At 33.7% G+C, this 26,751-nt stretch overlaps 1 protein-coding gene across 1 annotated transcript in view; it reads left to right on the plus strand.

Annotated features, from left to right (window-relative positions):
* Window positions 1-26,751, plus strand: part of LOC143229268 (glutamate receptor ionotropic, kainate 2-like) — a 106,843-nt gene that overhangs the window by 37,862 nt on the left and 42,230 nt on the right. The window contains exons 2-4 of the mRNA XM_076461381.1: window positions 5,027-5,182; window positions 12,418-12,669; window positions 23,353-23,537. Coding sequence (XP_076317496.1) covers window positions 5,027-5,182; window positions 12,418-12,669; window positions 23,353-23,537 — 593 coding nt within the window. The remainder of the gene's footprint in view (window positions 1-5,026; window positions 5,183-12,417; window positions 12,670-23,352; window positions 23,538-26,751) is intronic.

The raw sequence follows: 26,751 nt of genomic DNA on the forward strand, positions 1-26,751 counted from the left end.
TTCAAGAAATCCATTTAACACAAAATATTTTGAAAGGTAAACCTATCTTGTTTTTCCAAAGCGCTCGAGTTATATTATATTCTATCTATGTCTCTCCTTCCTCTATATATATATATATGTGTGTGTTCTCAGAGTTTAGATATAAATATTTAAGGTTTATTAAACCCCTTTAAAAAGTGTGAAATTCGTTTCAAGTTATAAAGATTTTAGACACGTGAGATTAGTTTGTTAGTTATTTTAATAAAGAGCTACAATCTTTGAAAATTATAGAATCCAAAGACAGTCGGCCGAGTCACCGTGTGGTGTAGCTTTTGTTCAGTAAAATATTGTATACAACCGTGTAATGAAAAATTATCCGTATTGCTTCATATATTTATAGTTTTGGAAACAATTATGGAAGAAGTGAATCAAATTGGTGTGCAATGGAAATATTATACGATTGATCCACTTCTTTTTATGAAAATAAGCTGTGCCGGAATACATTACAATAATTTTTATACTGATTTTCATATATTTATACTGTTCAGACAGTATTGCACTAACATAGCGCTTATAAACTTACAGGCAGTCATACCATTCCCAACAGTAGTGTGGTCATTGCACTTACAGTTTTGACCGGTAAAGTTTGCTCTATGCAACATACTGAGACGAAATTTTATGTTTAAGTAGAAATTGTATGCAACCTCTAAAGATGTTACATGGAATTAGTGCCGTTGATCATCTTCAAAGGTAATGTTAAGTAGTTCTGGGCATACACATGGCAATCCTATAGATATGGGTGAAAAACGTTACTTTCAGAATAGTAAGATACGTATTAACACGAAGTGGTCTCAAAATGTAGCTGTTAGAAAACCTCATTTAAATATGGGTATCTAAACTAAAAGGCTAAAATGGGCATCGAATTTTAGACAATGGGACACAACAAAGCTGCGCAGGAGTGATATTAACAGATGAATCTAAAATTAGATTCTTAGAAATTATTAATAATAGTTTGTTCATGGGACGGAGTGGAACAATATAAATGTATCTCAGTTAAGGGTGTTGAAAATGTACACAAAATCGATATTACTGACGGATACAAACAGACACCATTCCTTAAATAGTGATAGATTTTTGTCAAGGATTCACCTTGTAACAAAATTACGATTTCAAGCATGCAGCAATTGTGGTGAATTGATACTTGGATGAGATAATGGAAAGGAAAAAGGAAATAATGGAACATTCTAAATAATTATTTGGCTTGCTCAAATTCCAGATGTGAATATTATTAGGGCCGTATAGGTTAATAATGAAACAGAGAAGTTCGAAGAGTAATCAAGGAACTTAAGTGAACTGTGGAAAGTAGTGCAAGCCACCTGGAGTGATATTTTATCGTTGTACATTAATAATCTTATGGTAGCACAAAACAAGGTGAACTGTTCTATTGAAAGGAAAAAAAATACCAATGCATTGACCAGTTTGTTGCTTTTCTGTAATAACGTATTGAAAAATTAACCATTTAATTACAATTATTCTTTGATTGTGACTGTTGAGTGTATCATCAGTATCTTTTCCATAATTATTTTTCAACAACATATATATATACATACTCATGTACTGTATTATGTACCAATTAAATGTGCTATGAATATTATTTATTACAGAATGACTGTGAAATATTTTATAAACACGTTTAATTTTCTCGGAAATTAAAAATGTTCTCGAAATGAGCGGACTTAAAATGCCCATAAACAGAGAGAGAGAGCGAAGAATGTGAAATGACTTATTCATGTTCAGTGGATAATACTGTAGTACGTTTCAGGCACTGATAAAAAGTTATGATCGATTTCAAAGGTTAATAACCATACTTGAGATCTTTAAACGCTACAATTCGATCACAACTCAGATCTTTGTGTAATTTATGATAAAACAAAACAAAGTAAGCTTTCGGACAAACAGTTGTGATAAAGTCACACTTAGGTATAGATATCATTCATTCATATTTCTTTTAATCATACTATTGCGTATTTCAAGTTAAAGATGTGTAAATATGACATTTCAGACGCAAGTAATTGCTCAGTTGGACTGTATATAAGTCAACGTATAGCTAGTGAATTATTCTTTGTGTGTTACAACATTACAATAACTCAACGTCGTGAAATGAAAACCTCAACAATGCTGGATTAACAATGTAGCTTATTACGCTTGATAAAGAATGTAATGAAAGCCATGTTTAATTTCAATAGTTTCACGTTACCCTCCTTCTAATTCGACAATAACGGGTTCAAAATAAAATAATAGTTTAGACTATTTCCGATAGTATAATTAATGTCTGGAATACTTAGATTCAGGAAATAATTGTTACTTAAAACGATGGTAGAAAACTTAAGGATTTTAGTGATGTTACATTGTCGCGTCACTCGTAATTTTCGTCTCATTTTCTGACAACTGATCTGACAGACTAAAATGAACGTACTCATCAGCACCCATCGTCAACCTTTGAGCTACTCTTCTTTGATGAAACTGTGGGATGTGACCGTCTCTCATAGAGCCCAGCCATAGTCACAAACTGCGTAAACGTTTCTTCGGACAATAATAAGCGAACATCAAACTTCTGATTCACAGTCTGGGCACACTAGCAACTAGACCACTCCCGGCTCACTGCTAATAGCCATTTCAAAATACAAAATTTCACAACCAATACAACTGAGATACAACGATCGCATAGCTTTAAATAATAAGATAAACACGTCAAAAAGGGAATTGTCCCAGAAAGTGAACTCAGTATCAGTACAAACTGTTTTTTACTGTCGTTTCAATAAGTTTTCGATAAGTAGTATCATACCTAACGTTTAAAATGCTTATAAAGAAAAACTTAATAGATATCTAAGTAGTTAAGTGTATTTTTAAGCACTTCTTCCAGTTATATGTACATTAAAAAAGTAATTAAAACAATATCGTATAAAATAATTTATAATAAGGTTTATATCCACACTAATAGAACAATACCAATAGAAGAGGACTCATTAAAGTACCAATTGATACGAAAAATATACAGGGTGATAACAAATATATACTCACGTTTCGAATGTTCATACGACTATTGTAGACGAGCCTACAAGCCAGTAGAACATCTTTATTAATAATTTATGCAACAAAATAACTGTACACATCCTGCTGCATCATTTGAGATGCTCAAACTGGGCTCCACCAACATTCAGACAACCATGACATCCACGACAGAGTGCCTAATATGCTGATACTCAATTTTCAAGTCTGTTTCGATGGATACAATTTGTGGTCGGTTATTTTAACTCCTCAGTAATTTTGGGTTTACTTACAGACATCCTTTAATATTATAAGAACTATAAATAAAATTTGTAGAATCGATATACAGAATTTACCTATCGTAAAGGAGAGGTACATTGTTTTTTTTGAGCCACCCTGTATTTGCATGCATATTTTGAATAATAACTATAACATCTTACAGCTGTATTTTATTTAGAAACTTAATTAATCTTCTAATCCTGGAATATCTTGTGTCTCTACACAGAAACCTGTCTTATAATTTTTTTTAAATAATAATTTATATGATTAACTTGTTAAAAGTCTATTTATCATTTCAGTTGTAGTTACTTCTCGAAGAACCGGCATTGCCCGGTGATTAGGGCGCCTAACGAGCAATGTGAGGGTTGCTGGCTCGAATCCCTATCCTACCAAACATGCTCGCTTTTTTAGCCGTAGGGGCGTTATATTCTGAAGATCAATCCTACTATTCGTTGGTAAAAGAGTAGCTCAAGAACTGGCGGTGGATGGTGATCACTAGCTGCCTTCCCTCTAGTCTTTACAACTAAATTAGGGACTGCTAACGCAAATAGCCCCTCGTGTAGCTTTGCGCAGAATATAAATTAAACAGATAAATACTTCTCGAAAACCAGTACACATTAATGAAACTACGTCATAGTTTCACTAATAACTGTATTTAAAACTCACCAAATAAGCTGTAGAATTAGGTAGTTTAAACTTGTAACTTCCAATCAGTTATGGTTACTACACGTATACAATAGTATTTACAAGCAGGGCTTTTCAAAATACACATTTCATCTTACTGAAATTATAATTGTTCTTATTCAAACTAATATTTTTATAGTTTAAAGGATAAAGGTCATTTTCAGAATCGGATTTGTTGAAACATTAGATTATTGTACTATTGTATTTCGTCTGTCTAAAAAGATAATAACACGTTGTCTTACAAATTTAGTGAAAGTTTATTACTGTTCTGTTTCTTCTTACAGATTTTTGATTGGTTCTGTGTCGCTTGCAAAGATGACATGTCGACTAACAGGTTTTATGAAAGATTTTGACTGTTCTATGTCTTCCGTATAGAAAGATAATAGCGTGTCGTCTTAAATGTGCGTATTACAATGTTTTCAACAAAAAGTCGTGATTTTGTTTACCAAAAATTAACGTAGATGTTTCAATGTAATTCTGTATAAAGCATGCGTTTTATTGTGTTATGCAATTTCAATTGTTATTATATCAAAAATAATAAATAGTTTAGTTAAAATAAGAAAAATCTTACAAATGACCCTGCAGTCACAATGAGATTTTTAGGTTGAAGTTCACATTAAGTATATACAAGTAATTACTGTTTGTTTCGTGAAGTTCTCACCGAGGTTCTCGACGGTTATCCGTAATAGTCGTTCCTAATAAAATCACCACTCACCGTCAAATAGTGAGAGTGAACGTCATCTTATAATACTCTCACAGTTAAATATTTTCAGTGACGTAATTCAAACCCAGGAACTGTATATCACTAGTCGAGTGACATAACCGTCAGGCCGTGCTAAGCCTGATTATTGTATAAAACTACTGACGCTCTTTTTGGAGATTATATCTTCAACTAAAAATATCCAAATGTTAGCCTCCCACACCTGTTAAAGCTAAACTGTCTATAACACAGTTGGTGGACTGCCTTGTTATCCAATTTTGTACTTAACACAACCGAAAGGAATACCTTATTAAAACCATTTTTTGTATATTACAGGCGGTGTTTTCGAGTATAGTGACGAAGCATTGCTAACAGCATTCCGATACGCAATAGACCGTGTTAACGCAGATCGCTCCCTATTGTCTGGCACTCGTCTGTTAACTGAAGTCGAACAGGTTGAGTATCAAGATAGTTTTCAAGCGTCCCGCAAGGGTGAGTTTTAGAATTTATAAACTCTTAAAAATGTAAAGGAAATGATATATTATCGTTTGTTATTCATTATTATGATACATTTAGTTTATAACAGTGTATAATATTTTCTGCAAAAACGTTACGAGTGCACATAAACTTTCCTAAAGAACTCGAGATACGTAGAACTCGTATTTGAAACAACTTCTCTACAGTGAAATAAACGTAACAGATTAAAAAGGGTGTTTAATATTAACATTTGCATCTATTAATATCTCTCAACGTATTAGGTGCAGGGCTAGGTGGTTAAGGCACTCAACTAGTAATCCGAGGGTATCGGGTTCGAATCCCCATCCCACCAAACCTGTTCGCCCTTTCAGCCGTGGGGGAATTATAATGTCACGATCAATCCCACTATTCGTTGGTAAAAGAGTAGCCTAATAGTTGACGGTGGGTGTTAAGGACTAGCTGCTTTCCCTTTAATCTTATACTGCTATATTAGAGACGGCTAGCGCAGATAGCCTTAGTGTAGCTTTGCGCGAAATTTAAAGACAAACAAACAATAATGTGCATACGGAAAAAAATTCTGACAAATTAACTCTCAATTTTTCATTTAGAAAGTGATCAAACCTATTCCTGATAATATTGTAATTTATTCTGAGACAAAATGTATGAGACTGCCAACAGGAGTTGGACAGCTTTTGAGCTAAGAGGTGGACTTATTTTAAAATATATTTGGGTGATAACAGTGTATCTTTCAAGCCGCAGAAAAACGATCATGAATGTCTATGGTATAAAGTAAATATACCAAAAAAATTAGTATGGGATCAATTATAGAAAAAAAGATGGAATAAAACTTCTAGGAATGGAGACTTTCCATTATTAAAGAGTTGATATGAATGATACTCTTAGAGATATCTCTTTTTTCTTTATTAATTTAGTCGTAAGAATCCTTTGTCGTCACTATGGAAACGCATCATCATTATCGTGAGGCTTTTCTAACTTAGTTCAGCGTTGAAAATGATAAGTTAAGGGCTACGATAAAACTGTAAAGAATGTTTCTTGTTGTTTTCAACCCTTTCAATGTGACTTTCAGAAGCAAATAACAATGTTAGACAAGTATTAAGAAAACTAGGATGTCAATAACACATATTTCAACAATAATTAAGTAATATATAACTAAGTAAGAGAAATTTTTTAACATTTAAACAATTAAACAAGAAGATTTCTCGCCAAGGATGATTAATAAAACATGATAAAGTAATAACAATATTTTAAAAGATACTTTTATAGTATTTATTACGAACTCCGACTGTAATGTTCACCAGGAGGCGCCACAAATGATATATCGGTTTTCATCACTTTTGAATATTATCCGAAATAATGTTTTCCAATAACTTGCCCCCCAGTGACTCAGCGGTATGTCTGCCGAATTACAACGCTAAAAACTGGTTTTCGATACCCGTGGTGGGCAGAGCACAGATAGTTCATTGTGTGGCTTTGTGCTTAATTCAAAACAACAACTGGCCCGGCATGGCCAGGTAGGTTACGGCGTGCGACTCGTAATCTGAGGCTCACGGGTTCGCATCCCCGTCACACCCAAGAATGCTCGCCCATCCAGCTGGGGGGCGTTATATTGTCACGGTCAATCCCACTATTCGTTGGTAAGAGAGTAGCCCAAGAGTTGGCGGTGGGTGGTGATGACTAGCTGCCTTCCCTCTAGTCTTACACTGCTAAATTAGGGACGGCTAGCCCAGATAGCCCTCGAGTAGCTTTGTGCGAAATTCAAAACAAACAAACAAAACAACAACAACAACATCCAATAAATTAATCAAATAAATTTTAAAAGAATTGGCTTGGCAGTTTGTTTTTTTGTGTGAAATTAAAGACAAAGTTACTCAAATGACTATCTTTGCTCTGTCCATCACGGGTATCAAAACCAAGTTTCTTGCGCAGACATACCGCTCTGCCACTGGTGGGCAAAAAGGTGAAAATAGACAACTGATTTCTTCATTCCTACAATGTAGTAAAATGAAATGTTCCCCATTTTTTATTACAATTTTTATATGATGTTAAAGAAACAGTCTCCTAATTTCGATGAATAAAAATCGCCCTAGATTCTAGGGGCACTTCTCTTCGTGGGCACAGTGCAGATAGCCCATTGTGGAGCTTTACTTTGAAACATACAAACGAGCCGAAAACGAACTCTAAACTGTGAACAAATTGATGAAGTGAGATAATTATCCCTAAATTCTGATACAATGGTAAAGGCGGGAAACTCATAGATTATATATAATCTTAGCCAAGATAGGTTTTCTTATGTACTTTAACTAAATGAAATACGTATGTCTCCTAGTTTATTATATTGAAGAAAAGGAAAAATTCTTTTAGGAAAGAATTTTTTTAGGAAAGGTTATCTTAAAATATGAAAACTTCCTTCCCTTATATGTAATTATGAAAAAGCACAAAAACCTGCAAAAGACAAAATGTAAAACCTAATATTTGTATGGATCTTTCCATGGACCCAACAAAGCTCCATATTCAGTTTCGTAAATATCCATCAACATGGAATGAAGCTGTGGTAAAAACAACAACATAAGATACAATAAAAAGCAAAATGCAACACTGAAAATTTGTGGATCTAATAAACCTGCATAACAATTTGTGTGAAGATCCATCCGCACTTTGTGAAGTATTTTCATCGACATAAAACAGGCAATTCTAATATATGTATATAGATTCAAAACAGCTTTCTGTTGAGCTGGAGATAAACGCATCTTCTATTCAAATAGACTTTTAAGCAGAGTAGATCAAAAGATGCTTATGGGTAACTTTCAAACCAAGTGTGTTTCAGCACATTATCTTCCCTTAAGAAACCTTTTTATTATATATGATGAAACCACTCCTATGAAAATAGACGAACGATTAAACCTCTCCTTACTACGACCAAGAGTAAAAGTAACTGCAATATACATTGATTCATATATTTATGCAATTTTTGAAGGTTTTTCAACTACAGATGAATAAATCATGCACTTTCCAAATATTTTACGTTACAAATTATAATTTTATTTCGAACGAGTCTTCGATTTATTATGTTAAGTACGTCAATGTGTTACTATTTCAAGCGCAGATAGCCTTCAAGTAACTTTGCGCGAAATTCAAAACAAAACAACTATTTCAAACAACCGGAATTTGAATTTAATAATTAATTAAATGTTAACATGTGTCAAATTTACGTTATTTTCCAACAAGATTAATAAACACACTTTTCTTTTTTAACACAAATATATTTTAAATTACAAACAAGAAAACAATATATTTTGTGATAACAGTTATTACTATTACTCTTACAAATGATGGTTTATATACAATAGTTTTACAAACTTACACACAATACTAATTCTTATATCCGGTCTAGAACTGAATATTTTACCGATCATCCAAGTCCACGAAAAGCAAATTAATTCTGATTCGATATTGTTACACACCTCGTTTAAGCTAACGATATCTTTCTTGGCTAGCCTCACACTGGTTAGAAGCTCACTTCTTATCGAAAAAAGACATTAAGTGTCTGCGTAAAAATAATAACGCCCGAATAAATTCACTGAAGTTCAATGGTTTCTATAGTTTGAAGTTTATAAACGTTCCTGGCCAGCTTCTGTAGTTTTCCGATTAATAGACGTTACTCACAATTATAACTTCCGAGGCCAATAGTACAGTGACTGTAGCTGACCAATAATAATATTCTTTTTCTCTCGACTCAAGGCCTCCCAGTGGCTCAGCGGTATGTCTACGGACTTACAACGCTAAAAACTGGGTTTCAATACCCGTGGTGGGCAGAGCGCAGACAGCCCATTGTGTAGCTTTGTGCTTAATTCAAAACAACAACAACAACTCTCGGCTCAAATATTTTTATATAAAAATCACGCGAGTTTCTCGACGTTTCAACAGTATTCTAGCGCCTTTTCGTAAACAAATATTGTTGATTCTCACTTTTAAGAATCTCCTACAAATTCTTAAGAAATTGTGCAATATACAGTCAAGAATATAAGTTATGTACAAAAAGAAAAATATACAGAAAGAAGCGTAGGCACTAAAATTAATGTCCAACATTAAATCTGTTACACTCAACAAACGTTCTTATAATACCAACAAGCTAGAACCTCCCCACGTTCATAAACATATTGAATCGAAAACTGCAACTGAGAAGAAAGAGATCAGAGATGTTTTACAAAGACATTAAAGTCATCAATCCAAGCCTAACATAAATCCCTAAGAACAATTAGCTCATAAAAAATAAAAACATCACCATCAAAGGATCGGATAAATGTAAAGATATAGTAGCTTTGAACAGAAATATTTAAGAAAAAAAACTGATCACTCAAAAGACGAGTGATTATCTATAAACTTACAAAAACAAGTAACCTCTCTAAGAAGCTTCTAATGGTCACATGCCACTAAGACCTATAGTTTCACAAATATGACAATGCTACTGAAAGTCTGTCTTGGCTTATGGATACAAGTTTAATGTCGCTACTAAACCATGAGCCAACACGCTTGAACACAAGACCTGCTGTCGGGAATCATGGATGGGCCTCACATAATGAGGAACACGATTATACTATTTTTCATTAGATGGTGTAGCTCTCTACCCATCTGTACAGATAGAAGAAAGGCTTCAATGTCGTGCATAATGTTTAATCACATAATCAATTTTTATATATCATCTTTCACAAGAAATATTTTCGTTTAAATAACGAACTATATCTCTAACTATGTGGTGTTTCAATGAGTAACAGAATCGCTGTTATTTATGCTGTGATATTTATGCAAGTTTTTTCCAAAAAGGGTACTTTACAAGTGATGTAAACATTTGAACACTGACCCTAATCTTTGGATTGGGGAATGTTTGGACTGTGAAACCACAACTTTCTTTCTTTAATCAAGTTTTGACTTTCTAAAATCTATACTCCAATATCCAATTTATCCTGAATCACTCGAATAGGTAGAATAATATAGATATTCTAGATATTACCTTAAGCATGGACAATAACAATATTATACAATCTACTTTGTTTCCCAAGTCAGTTAGAAACCTCTTTTCCTTAACGTTAACTCCCATCATCTAAAAGAATCTAAGAAAGGTGCAGTTATTGGAGAATTAGAAATAATTGATCGGAACTGTATTGAAAAAAACACGATCTGAACTAGAATCACTCCTTTATAGCAAGATATATTAACCTTTTTCATTCGAACAAGTCTCCTAGGGCAATTAGGCGAAACAGCCAGCATCACATGAAAGAAACACAGGTAAAAAGACGATTTTATAAAAAAAACATAAAAAGATTACTTTTAAGGTACTTTTAACTGCGAAACTATCTACAAGTAAAAATTTAAAAAATTCTTAATCAGGAAATGTGAACTGCCAATTAAAGTTATAGAACGGCCAGCTCAACCCTAAAAATTATCTTTCAAAATCTCAATATACTATTCTACAATGTAATAAAGCAAACTGTCTTACAAAAACATGTTTCCAATCTAAAGATGTCTTGTCTCCAATGTCTTGTCTTTAACAGCTTACATGTAACATAAATGACGAAACAAGTATTACCACCCACACAAGGAATATCACATTTCGTAGCTAACGGAAGCAAGTAAATAAATTTTGCGAAATCAAGCTTAACAAGCAAAGCGGTTGAAAAGAGCAGTCGAGGTAGTACTATCTGTTGTCTGTCTACGTAACTACTTATTTATATAAATATAATAGTACCAACTGTTGTCTGTCTATGTAACTACTTATTTATATAAATATAATAGTACTAACTGTTGTCTGTCTATGTAATTACTACGAAGGGTATAAATGGATCTTCATCAAGTTGATGTGGAAGTTCATTGTGTCCTTGCGGTGTTTTTTTTTTTTTTTTTTTTTACAATTACATATAAAAGGCAGTAATTTTTAATCCTAAGATAGCCCTCTATTAATTACGAATTTACATAACTTTTGTCCAGAGGACTGGTATAAAATGAAATGTACCGAAAGCAAAACCGATTTATTAACTTAGAATATCCGTTGATTAAAGAGATTTGTTTGTTTTAAATGCTGGTGATATAACAGAAAATAGCTTAATTAAGAAACGATTTAAGCTTGAAATTGATCAAAATTTTTACTTTCATGGTAAATTTTATGAACTTGGATTCAGGTTAGGTTATCCCACACTACGTCTTTACTTGAAGCTTATTTAATTAATTAACACCAACACTCATTATACTTACATTCGTCACTTACTTCACGAAAATCGTAATGGACAGACTGTATTCGAACTACCCTATCTTGATAAATGTATTTAGGTTTTTTATAACTTCTCCCATTTCCAGAAATCAATCGTGACGTGAAGTGACACATATAGGTTAGTTCTGTCATCATATGTTCATTGGAGGAAACGGAAGAATCCTACATACAAGAACATATTGATTTTCTTTATTAACTAGAACACGAAAGAAGCGTGGTTGCACATCATTGTTAATTAATCATGGACACCTGACATGGAACTACCATTCTCCGCAGAAATCGTAATCAAAGCCACCAAGACTACTGATAGAATATTTAAAGAAGCTCTTCTCATAGGAAAACTACTACCACAAATGAATAGAGACAAAGAACAGCACCTATAATTATAATTGTTTTATTTTTGCATTTGTTCTTTTGTTATTTCAGTGAAATTCGGATAGAACTTTTGTTTACTACAGAAAACGTTCAGTTATTTCAACAATACTTTTCTTTCAGTAGTAAACTTTAATACGCTGTGTATAAAATGCACACGGTAAAAAGGTACGCTATATAATTAATTAGAAGATATTATTCAAACCATTTGAAACTTTGTATTGTTTGTTATCGTTTATGTTTACTAATGGAACGCTCCTAAAAAAGCTATAAAGTTTCAATCATACAAAAATAACAAATTTTGGCTTTTTAAGGTCGTTTATTTTTAGTATTATAACAAAATGTTCTATACTACAGTCTGGAATAATCTAGCTTTGAAAACAGTGGCCTTTAAAACACACAAAATCGTAATTTAAAAGTAATTTAATTAATCTGAAATGTTTATTCTACCCTGAATATTTCAGAGTATAAATAAAGGAAAACAAGATCAGCTAGAATGTTCACTTCTGTAGCCTCTAAGGTGCTTGATAAAAGTAGGTTTGACTATTTCTTTAAAAAAACAAAATTTTATTATCCATATTTGTTCTTCTAACAGTGTGTGACCTTTTGAGCCATGGAATGGCGGCCATATTTGGACCACAATCTGTTGAACCAAGAACTACTGTGCGATCTACTTGTGAAGTATTAAATGTTCCTCACGTGGAGACAAGATGGGACTTCCGGATCCAATTAGATAATCACACCGTGAACCTATTTCCTTTTTGGAAAACTCTCAGTAAAGCGTATAGAGATCTCATTAAAAGTAAGAACTGGAAAAACTTTGCAATTGTTTACGAGGAAAACGAAGGTACATATTTATCTTTCTTTCTTTTTTGTACTTACCATAGAGATAATTATACTAATGTTTAATTCAAACGACGGTTCTTTGGGTAAATGATATTCTCGGGAGGTACAGTAATTACAAGCATTTTAAATTGTAACATTTATCAACATTCAGATAATTTTGATTAAATAAAATATTTTAATTCCGTCATCGTTTATAACGTTTTATACACTATTTAATGGTTTTACAAAGCAAAGCACTTTTTTTATCTTTCATGTGATTCAAACAACTCAAACAGATTAAGTATAACCATAAGAAAAATAATAAATTTTTATTTGTTTCATGAGCCATTGAACGCAATATTATAAGCCATTGTTGGTAAATAATGTTATCGTATACCGGGGTGCATTTCAGAAGTTCTAGATTCACCTTGCGATAAAGTGAAAAAAAACAACAACAAAAATCTCTGTGCTTTCAAGTCTTACGTGCTATTATTACGTTAAAACCATGTGGGTACTACAAGCGTGTTGTTTCCTTTCCATTAGGGCCCGGCATGGCCAAGCGTGTTAAGGCGTGCGACTCGTAATCTGAGGGTCGTGGGTTTGCATCTCCATCGCGCCAAACATGCTCGCCATTTCAGCCGTGGGGGTGTTATAATGTGACGGTCAATCCCACTATTCGTTGGTATAAGAGTAGCCCATGAGTTGGCGGTGGGTGGTGATGACTAGCTGCTTTCCCTCTAGTTTTATACTGCTAAATTATGGACGGCTAGCACAGATAGCCCTCGAGAAGCATTGTGCGAAATTCAAAAAACAATCTTTTCCATTAGTCAGTGATTCAAAATCAGAGGCCACCCAGTGACACAGTGGTATGTTTGCGGACTTACCCACTAAAAGCCGGGTTTCGATACCCTTGGTGGGCAGAGCACAAATAGCCAAATTGTGTAACTTTGTGCTTAATTTTAAACAAACAAAATGAGAGAGATCTATTACCTGAACCTTAGAGGTATCTGACCTGACCATGTATCACATTAGTTAAGATATTAAATGTTAATACCCAACTGAAGAATATTTACATTAAAACATAACTTTTATTTTCAGTGTTCTTACTGTATATAAAACTGGGCTAAAGAAAACTGTTGTACCTTAAGAATTCTTAAATGATCTAATAAAAGTTGTTTATCTACTGTAATTAATATGATATATAATTTATTCTATCCATCCAAAAGATGAAAAAACCAATAACAATAGAGGGTTGAGGTCAAGCTGAAATTCTAACGTCAGTTGTTATAAAAACGTACAAGCTAGAAAAATAAACAGCTTCCAACGAATCTTTTTTATGTATAAAAGTAATCACAAAAGCGGAAAATCCGCAAAGAAAACTGGGTACTTCCTAATAATCTTTTATTATGATACAGTGTGGAAATTTTCAAATATATTTGGTAAACTGGACTGCAGTTAATAACTCCTTTCAATTAGAGGCCCGGTATGGCCAGGTGGGTTAAGGCATGCGACTCGTAATCCGAGGGTTGCAGGTTCGAATCCCTATCATACTAAACATGTTCGCCCTTTCAGCCATGGGAACGTTATAATGTGCAGTCAATCCCATTATACGTTGGTAAAAGTGTAGCCCAAGAGTTGGTGGTGGGTGATGATGACTAACTGCCTTCCTTCTAGTCTTACTCTGCTAAATTAGGGACGGCTAGCGCAGATAGCCCTCGAGTAGCTTCGCGCAACATTAAAAAACAAACAAATAAACCGTTTAGCAAACCCTCACACACATTTCACAGTAAAGGAAACTTTATACACGCCAGAGTAGTCGAAGATATGAGAAATGAATTATTGTGCTTGAAACATTGCGCTGAATTAACTTGTTTTTCTTGTACTTTGTTAGTTTTTAATTACCACAGAATGAATAAGAAACTTAGCGTAACTAATGCTCCATGGGAAAATGACAAAACCTTATTATTTTTATATCGAAAATGTAAATGAAACCATTCCTTTAAAACTTTGTATAAAATTATAATGTGCGGTGCTACTCGACAAATTTCATTAATTTTCGTTCAGAAACTTCAGGATTTATAAAATTGGATGTCTTTGTTGTTGACAGTTTTATAAAATCTAACATTTTTATTCACTGATGATCTTAATAGATTACTTTAATAGACTAGCTGTCCTTACCCAGCGTTGCATGGGTATTACTTGCACAGAGGGTTGATGTTTAATATCGTGTAACAATACGGGTGGGTTAAGGTACTAATATTGCCAATCAGAATCTGAGATGTCTCATTTGACAATGTTGTAATATATCTTAAAGTTAACAATATAAGGCATATTTAAAAAAAGAAAAGAATCTTAATAATTTAAAATGTATTTGTTTCTTTGTTTTTCGATCCGGAACAAAAATTACACTTAGCTAGTTGCTGTGCCCAGCGTAGAGAATCATACCCCTAATTTTAGCGTTATAATTCTATAGATTAGTTCGGTTTGTTATGAATTTCGCGCAAAGCTATTCGAGGGCTATCTGCGCTAGCCGTCTCTAATTTAGCAATGTAAGACTAGAGGAAATGCAGCTAGTCATCACCACTCACCGACAACTTTTGGGCTACTTTTTCATTAACGAATAGTGGGATTGAGTGTCTCATTTTAACGCCCCCACGGCTGAAAGGGCGAGCATGTTTGGAGTGACGGAGATTCGAACCCACGACCTTCAGATTACTAGTCGAGTGCTTAACTACCTGGTCGTACCGGGCCAATTCTATAGAAATATACACTGTTGTTGTTTCAAGGCAGCACATTAGTCTAGTCTGTGTAAATAATTTGTGGCGATATATTTAATAATTCGCTACAATATTATGCTGTTGAAATTACAGTTTTTACTGTGTTATCTTTCTCGAGAAAGCAGTTACTGATTTCAATGTATGACTAGAAGCAAACTTTCGTTAACTTAGGGTATTTAGTGTCTTCTATAGGCGCCAGAATATTTACTCTTGCTTAAAAAGGTTGTTACATATTCGAAAAATATGATTTTTGGTCATTTATATCATTTTAAAGCTAAATTCACTTTGCGTACTGCCCTTAAACTTTTAAGTTTTATTTTTCTACTACTCTGCATTACCTGAGTTCATTTTGAGTCGGTTCAATCCCTTGAACATGAGAGTGTTCTGAGATTCGTCACAATCACAGTGTCTAAGGTGAGGTATAAAAGCCAGGGATTTTGGTGTTAATTTTGTACCCTATCTATTGGCGACGCATTTTCAGATGTGTAAATATTTTAGACATTATGCCAGGTCTTACTAACGTAGGTTTCAGAAGTATGATTGTTGCCAACGGCAACGTTGGGTTGAAACAAGGCAATATTGCAAGACAACTTGTTGTATCCAGACAGACCGTTAACAGAGTTCTAAGAATAAGAGCTACAGCCGGAAGTGTGAGTTCTAGCACGCGATGATCGCCGGATCCTCACCATTGCTCAGCAGTCGAAACCATACGATGTCTTCCAGGTCGATTGCTTCTGAGTTACGTGCGCAAAACCTGATTCGGATTTCACGTCAGAAGGTTGGTGCAAGCTGGGTACAGAGCAAGACGGATGGTCAAGAACCCTAAACTGACAGATAGACATCGCAACAATAAGCTGCAGTGGGCTCAGCGATACCGTAATCTGACGATCGCACACTGGAATCGTGTTGCCTTTGCTAACGAATCCAGATTTCTGCTATACCTCACTGATGGATGGATACGATTGTGCAGGTTATCTGGAGAACAGCTGAATGATGAAAATGTTCAACCCAACGTCGCAGGAGGCGGAGGTTCAGTACACGTCTGGGGTGCATTCTGTTCTGCCGCTGTCAGCCAGCTGGTCATTCTGGTCCAAAACGTCTCTGGTGCTGTGTTTCAGGATATCCTGGATCGCCACTTACTGCCATTTGCCCAGAGTATTTTCCAGGACAATTTCCGGCTGCAGCAGGACAATGCACCGCTTCATAATTCTCACAATGTGCAAGATTTCTTGCAACAATGTTGTTTGTTGGTCCTTGAGCAACCACCTGTAAGTCCAGATACCAACCCGATAGAGCATCTTTGGGATGAACTTGGTCGTGCAGTCAGGAATAGGCACGATCCTCCTACAACCCTACAGCAGTTATGCCAATCACAGACTAAAGAGTGGAACAGAATTCCAAATCAAAGACTCGTAACATTAGTTGAGAGTATGTCATGCCACCTAGCGGACATTATTGCAGCACGTGGAGGCCACACACGTTATTGAGTTAAATATTCTGATGTGGATGTAATTGTTGCACATTTACTGAAAGTTTCAGATTAATACTAAATATTTTCACAAAATGACAGTCCTATTTGTTTTTACTTAGAAGTGGAGAAAACAAATTCATTTCTGGTGGTAAAGAACCTTAAGTTCTACAGAAATTTCCATAAAAAAGACATAATCATGAATTATTACACGAATGTTGATGTTATAAACATACTTACCAATAATTACCAAATGAAATACACTGCACACATTAAAACACAAGAAAAATAACAAATTAGGGACAAAGAAGCTCAAAATATCACATGTAACAACCTTTTTGAGCAAGAGTGAATGCTCAGCTTTATCATAATGGTTTTGGGAAATTGCTTGGGTACAGATTAAAACACTAGTATAAATCCTGTTGTTGCTCTTAACACACTCCCCAGTGGTATGCCTGCAGATTACAATGCTAGAAACCGGTTTTTGATTCTTGTGTTGGGCAAAGCACAGATAATCCATTGTGTAGCTTTGTGCTTAATTACAAAAAATGCTCTAAACACTCTGCTAAACGAGTTGTTCTTCATTTCCAGTGGAGGAAAAACACTGAATATTTCGTTTTACGAAATGTGTGTATTTTAGTTCTACATCGTTGAACAATCTTCGTATAAAAACCTCATAAACCAACTGTGACGTAGTTTGTTTGTTTGTTTGTTTTTTGAATTTCACACAAAGCTACTCGAGGGATATCTGTGCTAGCCATCCCTAATTTAGTAGTGCAAGACTAGATGGAAGGCAGCTAGTCATCACCACCCACCGCCAACTCTTGGGCTACTCTTATACCGACGAATAGTGGGATTGACCGTCACATTATAACGCCCCCATGACTGAAAGGGCCAGCATGTTTGCGCGACGGGGATACGAACTGCGACCTCCGATTACGAGTCGCACGCCTTAACACGCTTGGCCATGCCGGGCCGAGTGACATAGTTCTTCAGTGATATGTACACGCTGTTAGATGGTTACAAACTCGTCATAACTGAAATATATAGGCACTAAACATATGGTAGCTTCCACCTGCATCGAAACGTATGCACATAAAAAAAACACGCTTGACCCTCTGTATAAATCGGCCACATTCTGTAAACAACATCTAACAAGGAAATTATTTAAAACATAATTAAAGATAAAAAAATACACAAAAAAGTTTTCAGATTAATGAGCGAATATATCAAAAATAAATATTATCTAATATTTATGCGATCATTCACATACAAAGCAAAAACTCGTTATGAAAACAATGTTCACTACAATTCTATTAGTTAAAGCTGAAGTTAAAGTTACTGTAGAAAGGAGTACTGGCTTGGAAGTTGCCTCGATGAATTAACCTTGCAAGATCAGTTGTCATTATGACTTAGAACAGCTCGCTTTCACCACACTAAGCAGCATAATCTATATTCTTTAGTCGATACACTGAAGTGTATTGGACTGAAGTCAATCCTTGTTATGATATTAAACAGGTGTTTTTCTTAATTGAAAACCAAGTTAGCGCTAAAAAATAATGTGCCAAATTTGATTTTAAAACTTTCTCATAACGATCAATAGCTGTTATTTTCTTAACATTTCCGAAGTTTTTAGTAACATCTTTGAGTTACATTTTACTGGCATATTAAACAGTAATAATTAAACCACAGTTTCATTCTTGGCAGGAGAACAGAAGTGATAGCCATATTTTTCTTTTTGTTTTTTTTTTTTGTCCATATGCAAAGAAAATAGAGTAGGTGTACTTTTTACAATATTTATTGTTATCCAATAGTAATGTGAGCTTGAGTAATGTAAGGCTTATAGAAATAAAACTGTACTTTCAAATACAGCAACAACTTAAAATGGCTTCGTTTATCTCATAATGAAGAATGCAGGAAAACTACTTCGACATTTATAATATTCATGAAATATCAGGTCTGCCTAAACTATTTTAACCTTTTTGAATATTAATTTATATCAATCTCTTTGTAAATCTATGAGTAATATTTACACTTCTTGTTCTTCTCTCAGCTTAATGATATAATCCTTACGAAACAGCAACTTTTTTTCCAGTTTTAAACAACAAGAAGGCATTAGTGCTGCAAAATAACTTATTAAGAAATAAACTTACTGGAAATTTCTATCATGTGCACAAAATTAAAGCTCGTTTGAACCATCCAGCCAAAATTACTGGTTACTTAAACAATTAAGATATGAATATTTGATGTTTGAAATATTCAGATGTAATTATTAATTGTTTCTACTATTGGGGCTGATCTTAACCTAAAATTGGTGGGCTCTTCGGATTCATGGGTTGAGACCCGTTACAGCGAAAACGTGTTTCGCACTTTGGGGTCGTGAATGTTTGCTTGTTTGTTCTGAAATTTAAGCACAAAGCAGTATAATGGGCTAGCTGTGCGCTCCCACCACAGGTATCGAACCCCATATTCTAGCTTTGTAATTCTTCAAACATATCGCTGCACTAGTCTGCCTGAAGAATTGAAAATAGCCAACGTTCGAGGCCACAACTGTTCACTGTTCCTCAGTAAACACAATTATGTTCCTATAATTCAATTGTGTGTTTGTTTCGGAATCTTTGCAAAAAATAAAGCTACGTAAGAGGATATTTGCAAGCAGCTTATCCATAATTTTTAACTGGTCATTTGGACTATTAAGACATGATTACTGATCGCTTACACGACCCACACGTAATTACTAGTTGTTTGAACAATTAATAAAAGTTACTATAGTTCGTTTGAATGATGAAGGGACACAATCATTTGTAATTCATATTATTTAATTACTTCAACTCTTCTAACGTAAGCACTTGCCTTTCGCCTTACCTATTATTTCAAAGTTAGCATCTGGAGAAAAATGCGCGTATTTATTCTGTTTCATAGGAAGACATATTGCTTATGAGTTGCTTTGCTATCAGAGCGTTAAAACCGGAGCTGAAAATACATTATCCTCGTACACTAAATGGATTGTAGAAAGTATACAAGAAGGAGCTGTGTGTTTTGTACATAGACGTCATTTCGACGGAATCTTTTGCAATAGAATCTACAATGGAGTGCTATTGTCAAGATGCAGTGTCATCAAATAAAGTACGACCAGATATGACGACATTAACTGTAGCTTTACGTTGAGACTTCTTAAACGGTTTCAATATAAGATTGAAATTTTGCAAATGTATTTTTTCAAATACAAAGTTAAAGTACATATTTTAAAGTCTGAGAGATTATAGCGCTAAACGTCGGGTTTCGGTACAGCGTAGTTAGTCTTTTCTGTGGCTTTCTGCTTAACAACAAACAAACATGCCATAAACTAGGATACTATTGACTAGTAAGGCTGTGGGCCCGGCATGGCCAGGTGGTTAAGGTACTCGACTCGTAATCCGAGGATCGCGGATTCGAATCTCCGTCACACAAAACATGCTCGTCCTTTCAGCTGTGGGGGCATTAAAATGTGACGGTCAATCCTACTATTTGTTGGTAACAGAGTAGCCCAAGAATTGCCGGTAAGTGGTGGTGACTAGCAGTTTTCTCTTAATCTTACACTACTAAATTAGTGACGGCTAGCGCAGATAGCCCTCGTGTAGTTTTGCGCGAAATTCAAAACGAACTAAACGAAGGCTGTGTACATTAAAAAATACACAAAAAAGCGTGATGTTAGATTTATAAGGAAAATAAAATCCATTCAAAACGGCGTCCTCGTAATTTTAATTCGTGTTATTCTTCTTCTCGTGCCAGTCTACAAGAATAGTGGCGTCGTATATTACACACAAAATCTTTCTGAAATATTTAGTAAGTTACTGCAAAGGTCATATGGGAATTGAAAAGTCAACTTGTTTCTTTAATATTTTACACATGCTTAAAAAAATCACAGTTTTTGTGTAAATTATGTCATCCTTACTCCTGAAGCTAGTATTTTTACACGTATCCTTTAAAATTCTGAAGTTCACGGTGAAACAGGAATCATAAGTTAATAATAAATTAACGTTAGGTGATTGTGACATACAGATGCTTTATACACTATACGTTCGGTGTCTCTAGGAGCCAGCCCGTATATTATACATGACGTGAAAAAAATCATTACATATAATATCAAATTTTATTACACACATTCGTAGAATATTTATTTTAAAATAAACAAAGGTTTATTTGAAGCGACGTTATAGACGTGTATTTTGTATTTGAAAAAGCTGCTTTCTACTGGTAGAATGTTTTACACGCGCTTTGTGGGGTTGTGTCTTAGTCGAGGAATATATTTGTCCATTGCTATACATTATATAGAAAGAATTTAGTTACAGGAACTGTAAATGCTTATTAGTATCTCAAACAGATCCCCATGATAATCAGCTTGGCAAGATTGTCGGGTGGTTAGGACACTTGTCTCATAATATGTGGGTCAAATTCTCATACCATCAAAAATGCTCGCCTTTATATCCTTAGGGGTATTATAATATGATGGTTACTCTCTTTAACTGTTGGTTAAAAGTAGTCTTTTAATGCTGAATTAGAGTTCGCTAACGCAGATAACCCTTGTACAGCTTTTCGCGAAATTTAAAGAAAACCATGACAATCTACAGCTGCAGCTTAACATTTTACATCTTAAAACTAATGAAATCAAACAGTTAATAGTTACATTGAATCATCATGAACTACATCAGCTAGCTGCAAGTTATGTTTATTATCATTGCAATGTATAACATTAGCTACCATTTCAAGTAATTTTCTGCCCATAGTTGTGCATAAAACAAGACTAGTGATACTGTATACATTATTACTCGGCCCGACATGGCCAAGCGTGTTGAGGCGTGCGACTCGTAATCTGAGGGTAGCGGGTTCGCATCCCCATCGCGCCAAACATGCTCGCTCTTTCAATCGTGGGGGCGTTATAATGTGACAGTCAATCCCCCTATTCGTTGGTAAAAGAGTAGCCCAAGAGTTGGCGGTGGGTGGTGATGACTAGCTACCTTCTCTCTGGTCTTACACTGCTAAATTAGGGACGGCTAGCACAGATAGCTCTCGAGTAGCTTTGTGCGAAATTCAAAAACAAACAAACAAATAAACAGACATTATTACGAAGTAAAAGATATACATTTTAAGCTGATGTCATTTTGTTTTAGTATTTAATTAAATTTGTTGTAAGTGTATAATTGTAGTTACAAAATTAAAATATTATATATATATTTTAAACATATCTATAAATGGATATATATAAATATATATATCTTATAATGTTATCATTTGTCATTAGTTTAACTGGTTCTTGGTTAGATTTGTATTCATTTACGGTTTAGGTTAATTCAGCTCGTTTCGTATAATCTTCCAGAGTCACACAAAACATATTTGTGCCATTAGTCCCTAATGTTGAACTTATGAACTAGAGAGAAGACAACTAGTCCAAATAAGCATCTGAGGAGCTATAGAAACGTTTCAAAATAAATAATTAAATATCTCTGAAGGAATAAACATGCACGAAAAAAGAGAGTCAGCACCTGGATTACCAAAATTAGTTTCAGTTTTAAGCAATTCTTTAAAAGCATAATTTGAAAATGTCCATTTAACATTTCTTACTTTTTTGTCAATATAAGAGAATGCATTATGTTTCAGTTAATTTTAGATATGTTATAAACAAGGTAGTGATCTAGGGCGAAGTCTATCTTACTGCCAGACTCGAATTATTTTGAAATTTTTTTCTATAATCCTAAATTAATTAGTAAGTGTCTTGTTTGTCGAGATGAAGTTGCTATGGCGAAATGTTGGCTTAAATAAAACCAGTTATGTTTTCTGAATAATAGATCGTGTTTCATTTTTCCTTTTAACAGTGTTTTTTATAATATTAAGTCAAAATTAGCTCGATGTTAAAGAAACATGATGCAAAGAACAAGTGCTAGAAAAAAGTACATTAGACTAGTCCTTTTAAAACTAAAATAATAAAGTTTAGTGTTAATGCAAAACAGTTCGTTTTGTTGAATTTTGCGAAAAGATACTCGAGGGATATCCGTGTTAGCTGTCTCTGATTTAGGAGTGACAGATTAGAAAAACAAGCAGTTAGTCAATTCCACCAGCTCTTGGTCTATTATTTACTAACGAAAACCAATATTGATCGTCCTATTTTTAACATGCTTAGAATTAAAGGACGAACATGATCGGTTACAGAGTTCAAACCCTCTGCCCATAAATTAGATGTCGCTAACTACCAAACCATACCAGGCACGACAAACCTGACGTATACATTCCAAACTATTTTTATGTTAGGAAACAAAACAAAAGAAAACTAGTGTTTTCAGTAAAAGAACAATACTTAAAATACCGTTTTGGATTTTCAAGTACTAGGAAGAAACTATTCACTTTTATAGACTCTTCGTCTCAAGAAACACAAAGAGCCCATTGTAAATATAGTGCTCTTTAACTAAGATCCATTTTTGTTTAGCTTTGATACGACTGGAGGAATTGCTCAAAGATCCTTTGATGCGAGCAGGACAGAGGAAAGTACTTGTAAAACAGATAGTTCCAGGTCTAGAATATCGGAAGCTCTTAAAACAGATTGGAAAAGCAGGAATTAAAAATATCATCGTAGATGTACCAACAGAAAGGATTACGGATTTTTTGAAACATGTGAGTTTTATATGCTTTCCTTCGTGTTTTATAATGTTACGTAGAGCTTAGGCTTCCATCTTGTGAATAAGTATATTAAGTTGCTCAAATAAGCCACTTATAACTAATGTTATGTTTTTTGATAAGCATGTTTTTCAGATATTAATATTTTAAAGGGCAAAGGATTAGATGTATCATTCCAGCAATACGTTGTCTTTTTATGAATGGGCTACCCAACCAAAAAACATCGGGTTTTACTTTTGGTTATTCTAAACTTGGAACAAGAGTTAATGGTCATATGATTCAAGCGCATTATGGCTTATGTACTGCTGTCAACAACCAGTAAATTTAAAAAAAATAATTTTAGTTACACATATTTGGCGGAATGGAAAGAATACACAGATAGATAGCAAGAAATGGACAAGCAGATAGATCATTTATTATTTACCAACTATAAACAATAAGTATATTGCTACAAGTATAACAAAATAATACAAGTTCAGAGACAATAAAATACATTTACGATGATTTAAAGAAAGTAAATTAAGTTTCACTACTTACAATGATAATTCATTCTATATACTTATCGAAGACGATCGTTAGAAGTTGTAAATAACTGATTATCAAATAACTTTTCTTTTTCAGAATAAATACGAAGTTGCTCTAAGAAACGATAATAAACACCCTTCTTTAAACGATAATAAACACTCTTCCTTAAACGATAAAAAACACATTTCTTTAAACGATAATAAACACCTTTCTTTAAACGATAATAAACACCCTTCTTTAATCGATAATAAACACCCTTTTTTAAACGATAATAAACACCCTTCTTTAATCGATAATAAACACCCTTCTTATACGATAATAAACATCCTTCTTTCAACATCCACTTGTAAGTTTTTTTGTTTATTTTCTTGACTTTTATATAAATGTCAAAAACATGACAACAATAATGCTACTTTGATTTACGAAGGCACTCTGTAATAAAAAAAAGTCTCACTCAAATCATCCAACATTATTATTTATATAAAAAAAACAGAACCAAAGTAATAAACACCTAACACAAGATAAAATTACTTGAAAAATATATAATATTAATAAAACTGACTCGATAAGTGAAATATTGGTATTTGACCACAACAATCTCACCACAGAGCGAGCATATGTACAAAGCATGAACAGCTCATTGTAAAATATGCTACTGAACAATGATATCTCGGTTCTAAGAAACTGCAAAAATATTTCCTATCCCTTTCGCTTGATTGGAATGAAAAATTGTCGTCAAATTTGAAAAGCAACAATAATTTGAATAGATTCAACCAGATAGTGATATATTTCATGGGTTGATAAATTTGAAATATTAAACAAAGCTTGACTCGGCCCTCCTGTCGATGAAGTAGAAAGAGGTTTATATTTCTAAATTTATCTGCACAATAACATTTTTACCAAACGAGCACGTTCATAATTAGAATCCTTCCTGCGTTGTAAAACGTCAACACGAGGATTTTCACTGCAAAGCAATATTATCAACAAATTAAGAACTACATTCTATACATCTCAAAATTCATGAAAATAAATTAAGTGGGTGACTGAGGTTTATATCGCATGGTTATAATATATCCTAAAAATGAAATATTTCTAAGTTACTAGCACTTAACTGTGTCAGCAACTACATCATTAAAACTCTTTTCTGGCGAAAAAAAAAAAAACATCTTATACGAAAAGAATTAAGGTTTAAGAACATGGAAAACTTACCAGAAACCTTTAAGTTTGGGCTTCTGGCAAGTACTTTTGGGATTCTCAAGGAAACTTGTCCCAAAATGAACTTAAAATTTATAAACAATGTTTGAGTGGAATAACAAGGTGCCACAATTGCTTTGATAAGAAGAGAACGTCCTTTGAAATTTAAATATAGTAATTCTTCTTTACTCGTAAGTAAACACCATTAACTTTAATTACCACGTTACAATAGCAAGTTGCCAGAGGACTGTTATTCCTGCTTATCCATTTACTAGAGAATAAATGAACAAATTTTGTAACAAGATGTTTGTTTCTTTGTTTTGGTTATCTCAACTCAACAAAACGTTCAATCTGATCCTTTTCTTTTAATAAAAGGTAAAGAGTCCAATGGATGTTTATCAGTTTTAGACTTATTAAGATCAGGACTTCCTTTCGTATAGAATGTTGCAGTTCACTGTAAATATTCCCTTAGTTTAAGTAACATTTCACTATCTGTATTTGCAGCACTAACTGTAGAAAATTCGACGAAGTGTTGGTGTATCACAAGCATTACATTTTAGTTCAAGAGACAGCATCTATTATTTTGACTTGTATATGGTCCTTTAAAACATTTTAAATAATTATCGTTGAAGGATCATCAGTAAAGAGCCTACATAATTTACTCTGAATATATAAATGCTAAATGAACATGTTTAGGTTATGTTTTAGAAACTACCGAGAAGGTTTTTAATTTGATACTTCGAACAAATTGATGAGAGAGAAAAAACAATTTTTATCAGTAAGTTTGAAAACTTTGGGTGTCAGCATATTAGAAATATAAATTCAATCTATCCATAAGAACTGTACAGCATTTTTATCTCATCAACGTTATGTGGAATATTTATATTCAATAAATGAAAAATATGTGTATCATTTTCCGCTTCTACATGTGAGACAGCCATCCACAGTAGCACAATGGTAATTTATAACAAAAGTCCCTCGTAATATACTATGAGTACTCCATCATAAGGTATATAAGTAGCACGTGAATCTTACAATTCATTTTTCCTAAATTCAGATTATTTGGTCCAATATTTGTTTCTTGAAAAAAAAAATCTTTTAGAGTCGAATATATCACCTGGTAGTAAGTTTACAGTCTAATAAAATTAAAATCAAGGGTTTAATTCCCCTCGGTGGACAAGGTGCACATAGCTTATTATATAGCTGTGCATTGAGAAACACAGTAACAAAGCCTTGAACATTCAAAGAAGAAAAAATAGAAGTCATAACATAAAATTATTACGTATTATAACTTATCTCGGACGAGTCTTCAATTTATTATGTTACGCATTACAAAATGAAATATTCTGAAATTCTAGTTTTAATTTAGAGCTTAACAGAACATCAATATGCATCAAATATATGATATCTACCAACAAGATTGATACACACAATTTTCCTCTTAACACAAATATATTTTGATATACAAACAACAATACAATTTATAATAACG

This window comes from Tachypleus tridentatus, chromosome 10, assembly GCF_004210375.1.
Source record: "Tachypleus tridentatus isolate NWPU-2018 chromosome 10, ASM421037v1, whole genome shotgun sequence".
Taxonomy (NCBI): Eukaryota; Metazoa; Arthropoda; class Merostomata; order Xiphosura; family Limulidae; genus Tachypleus; species Tachypleus tridentatus.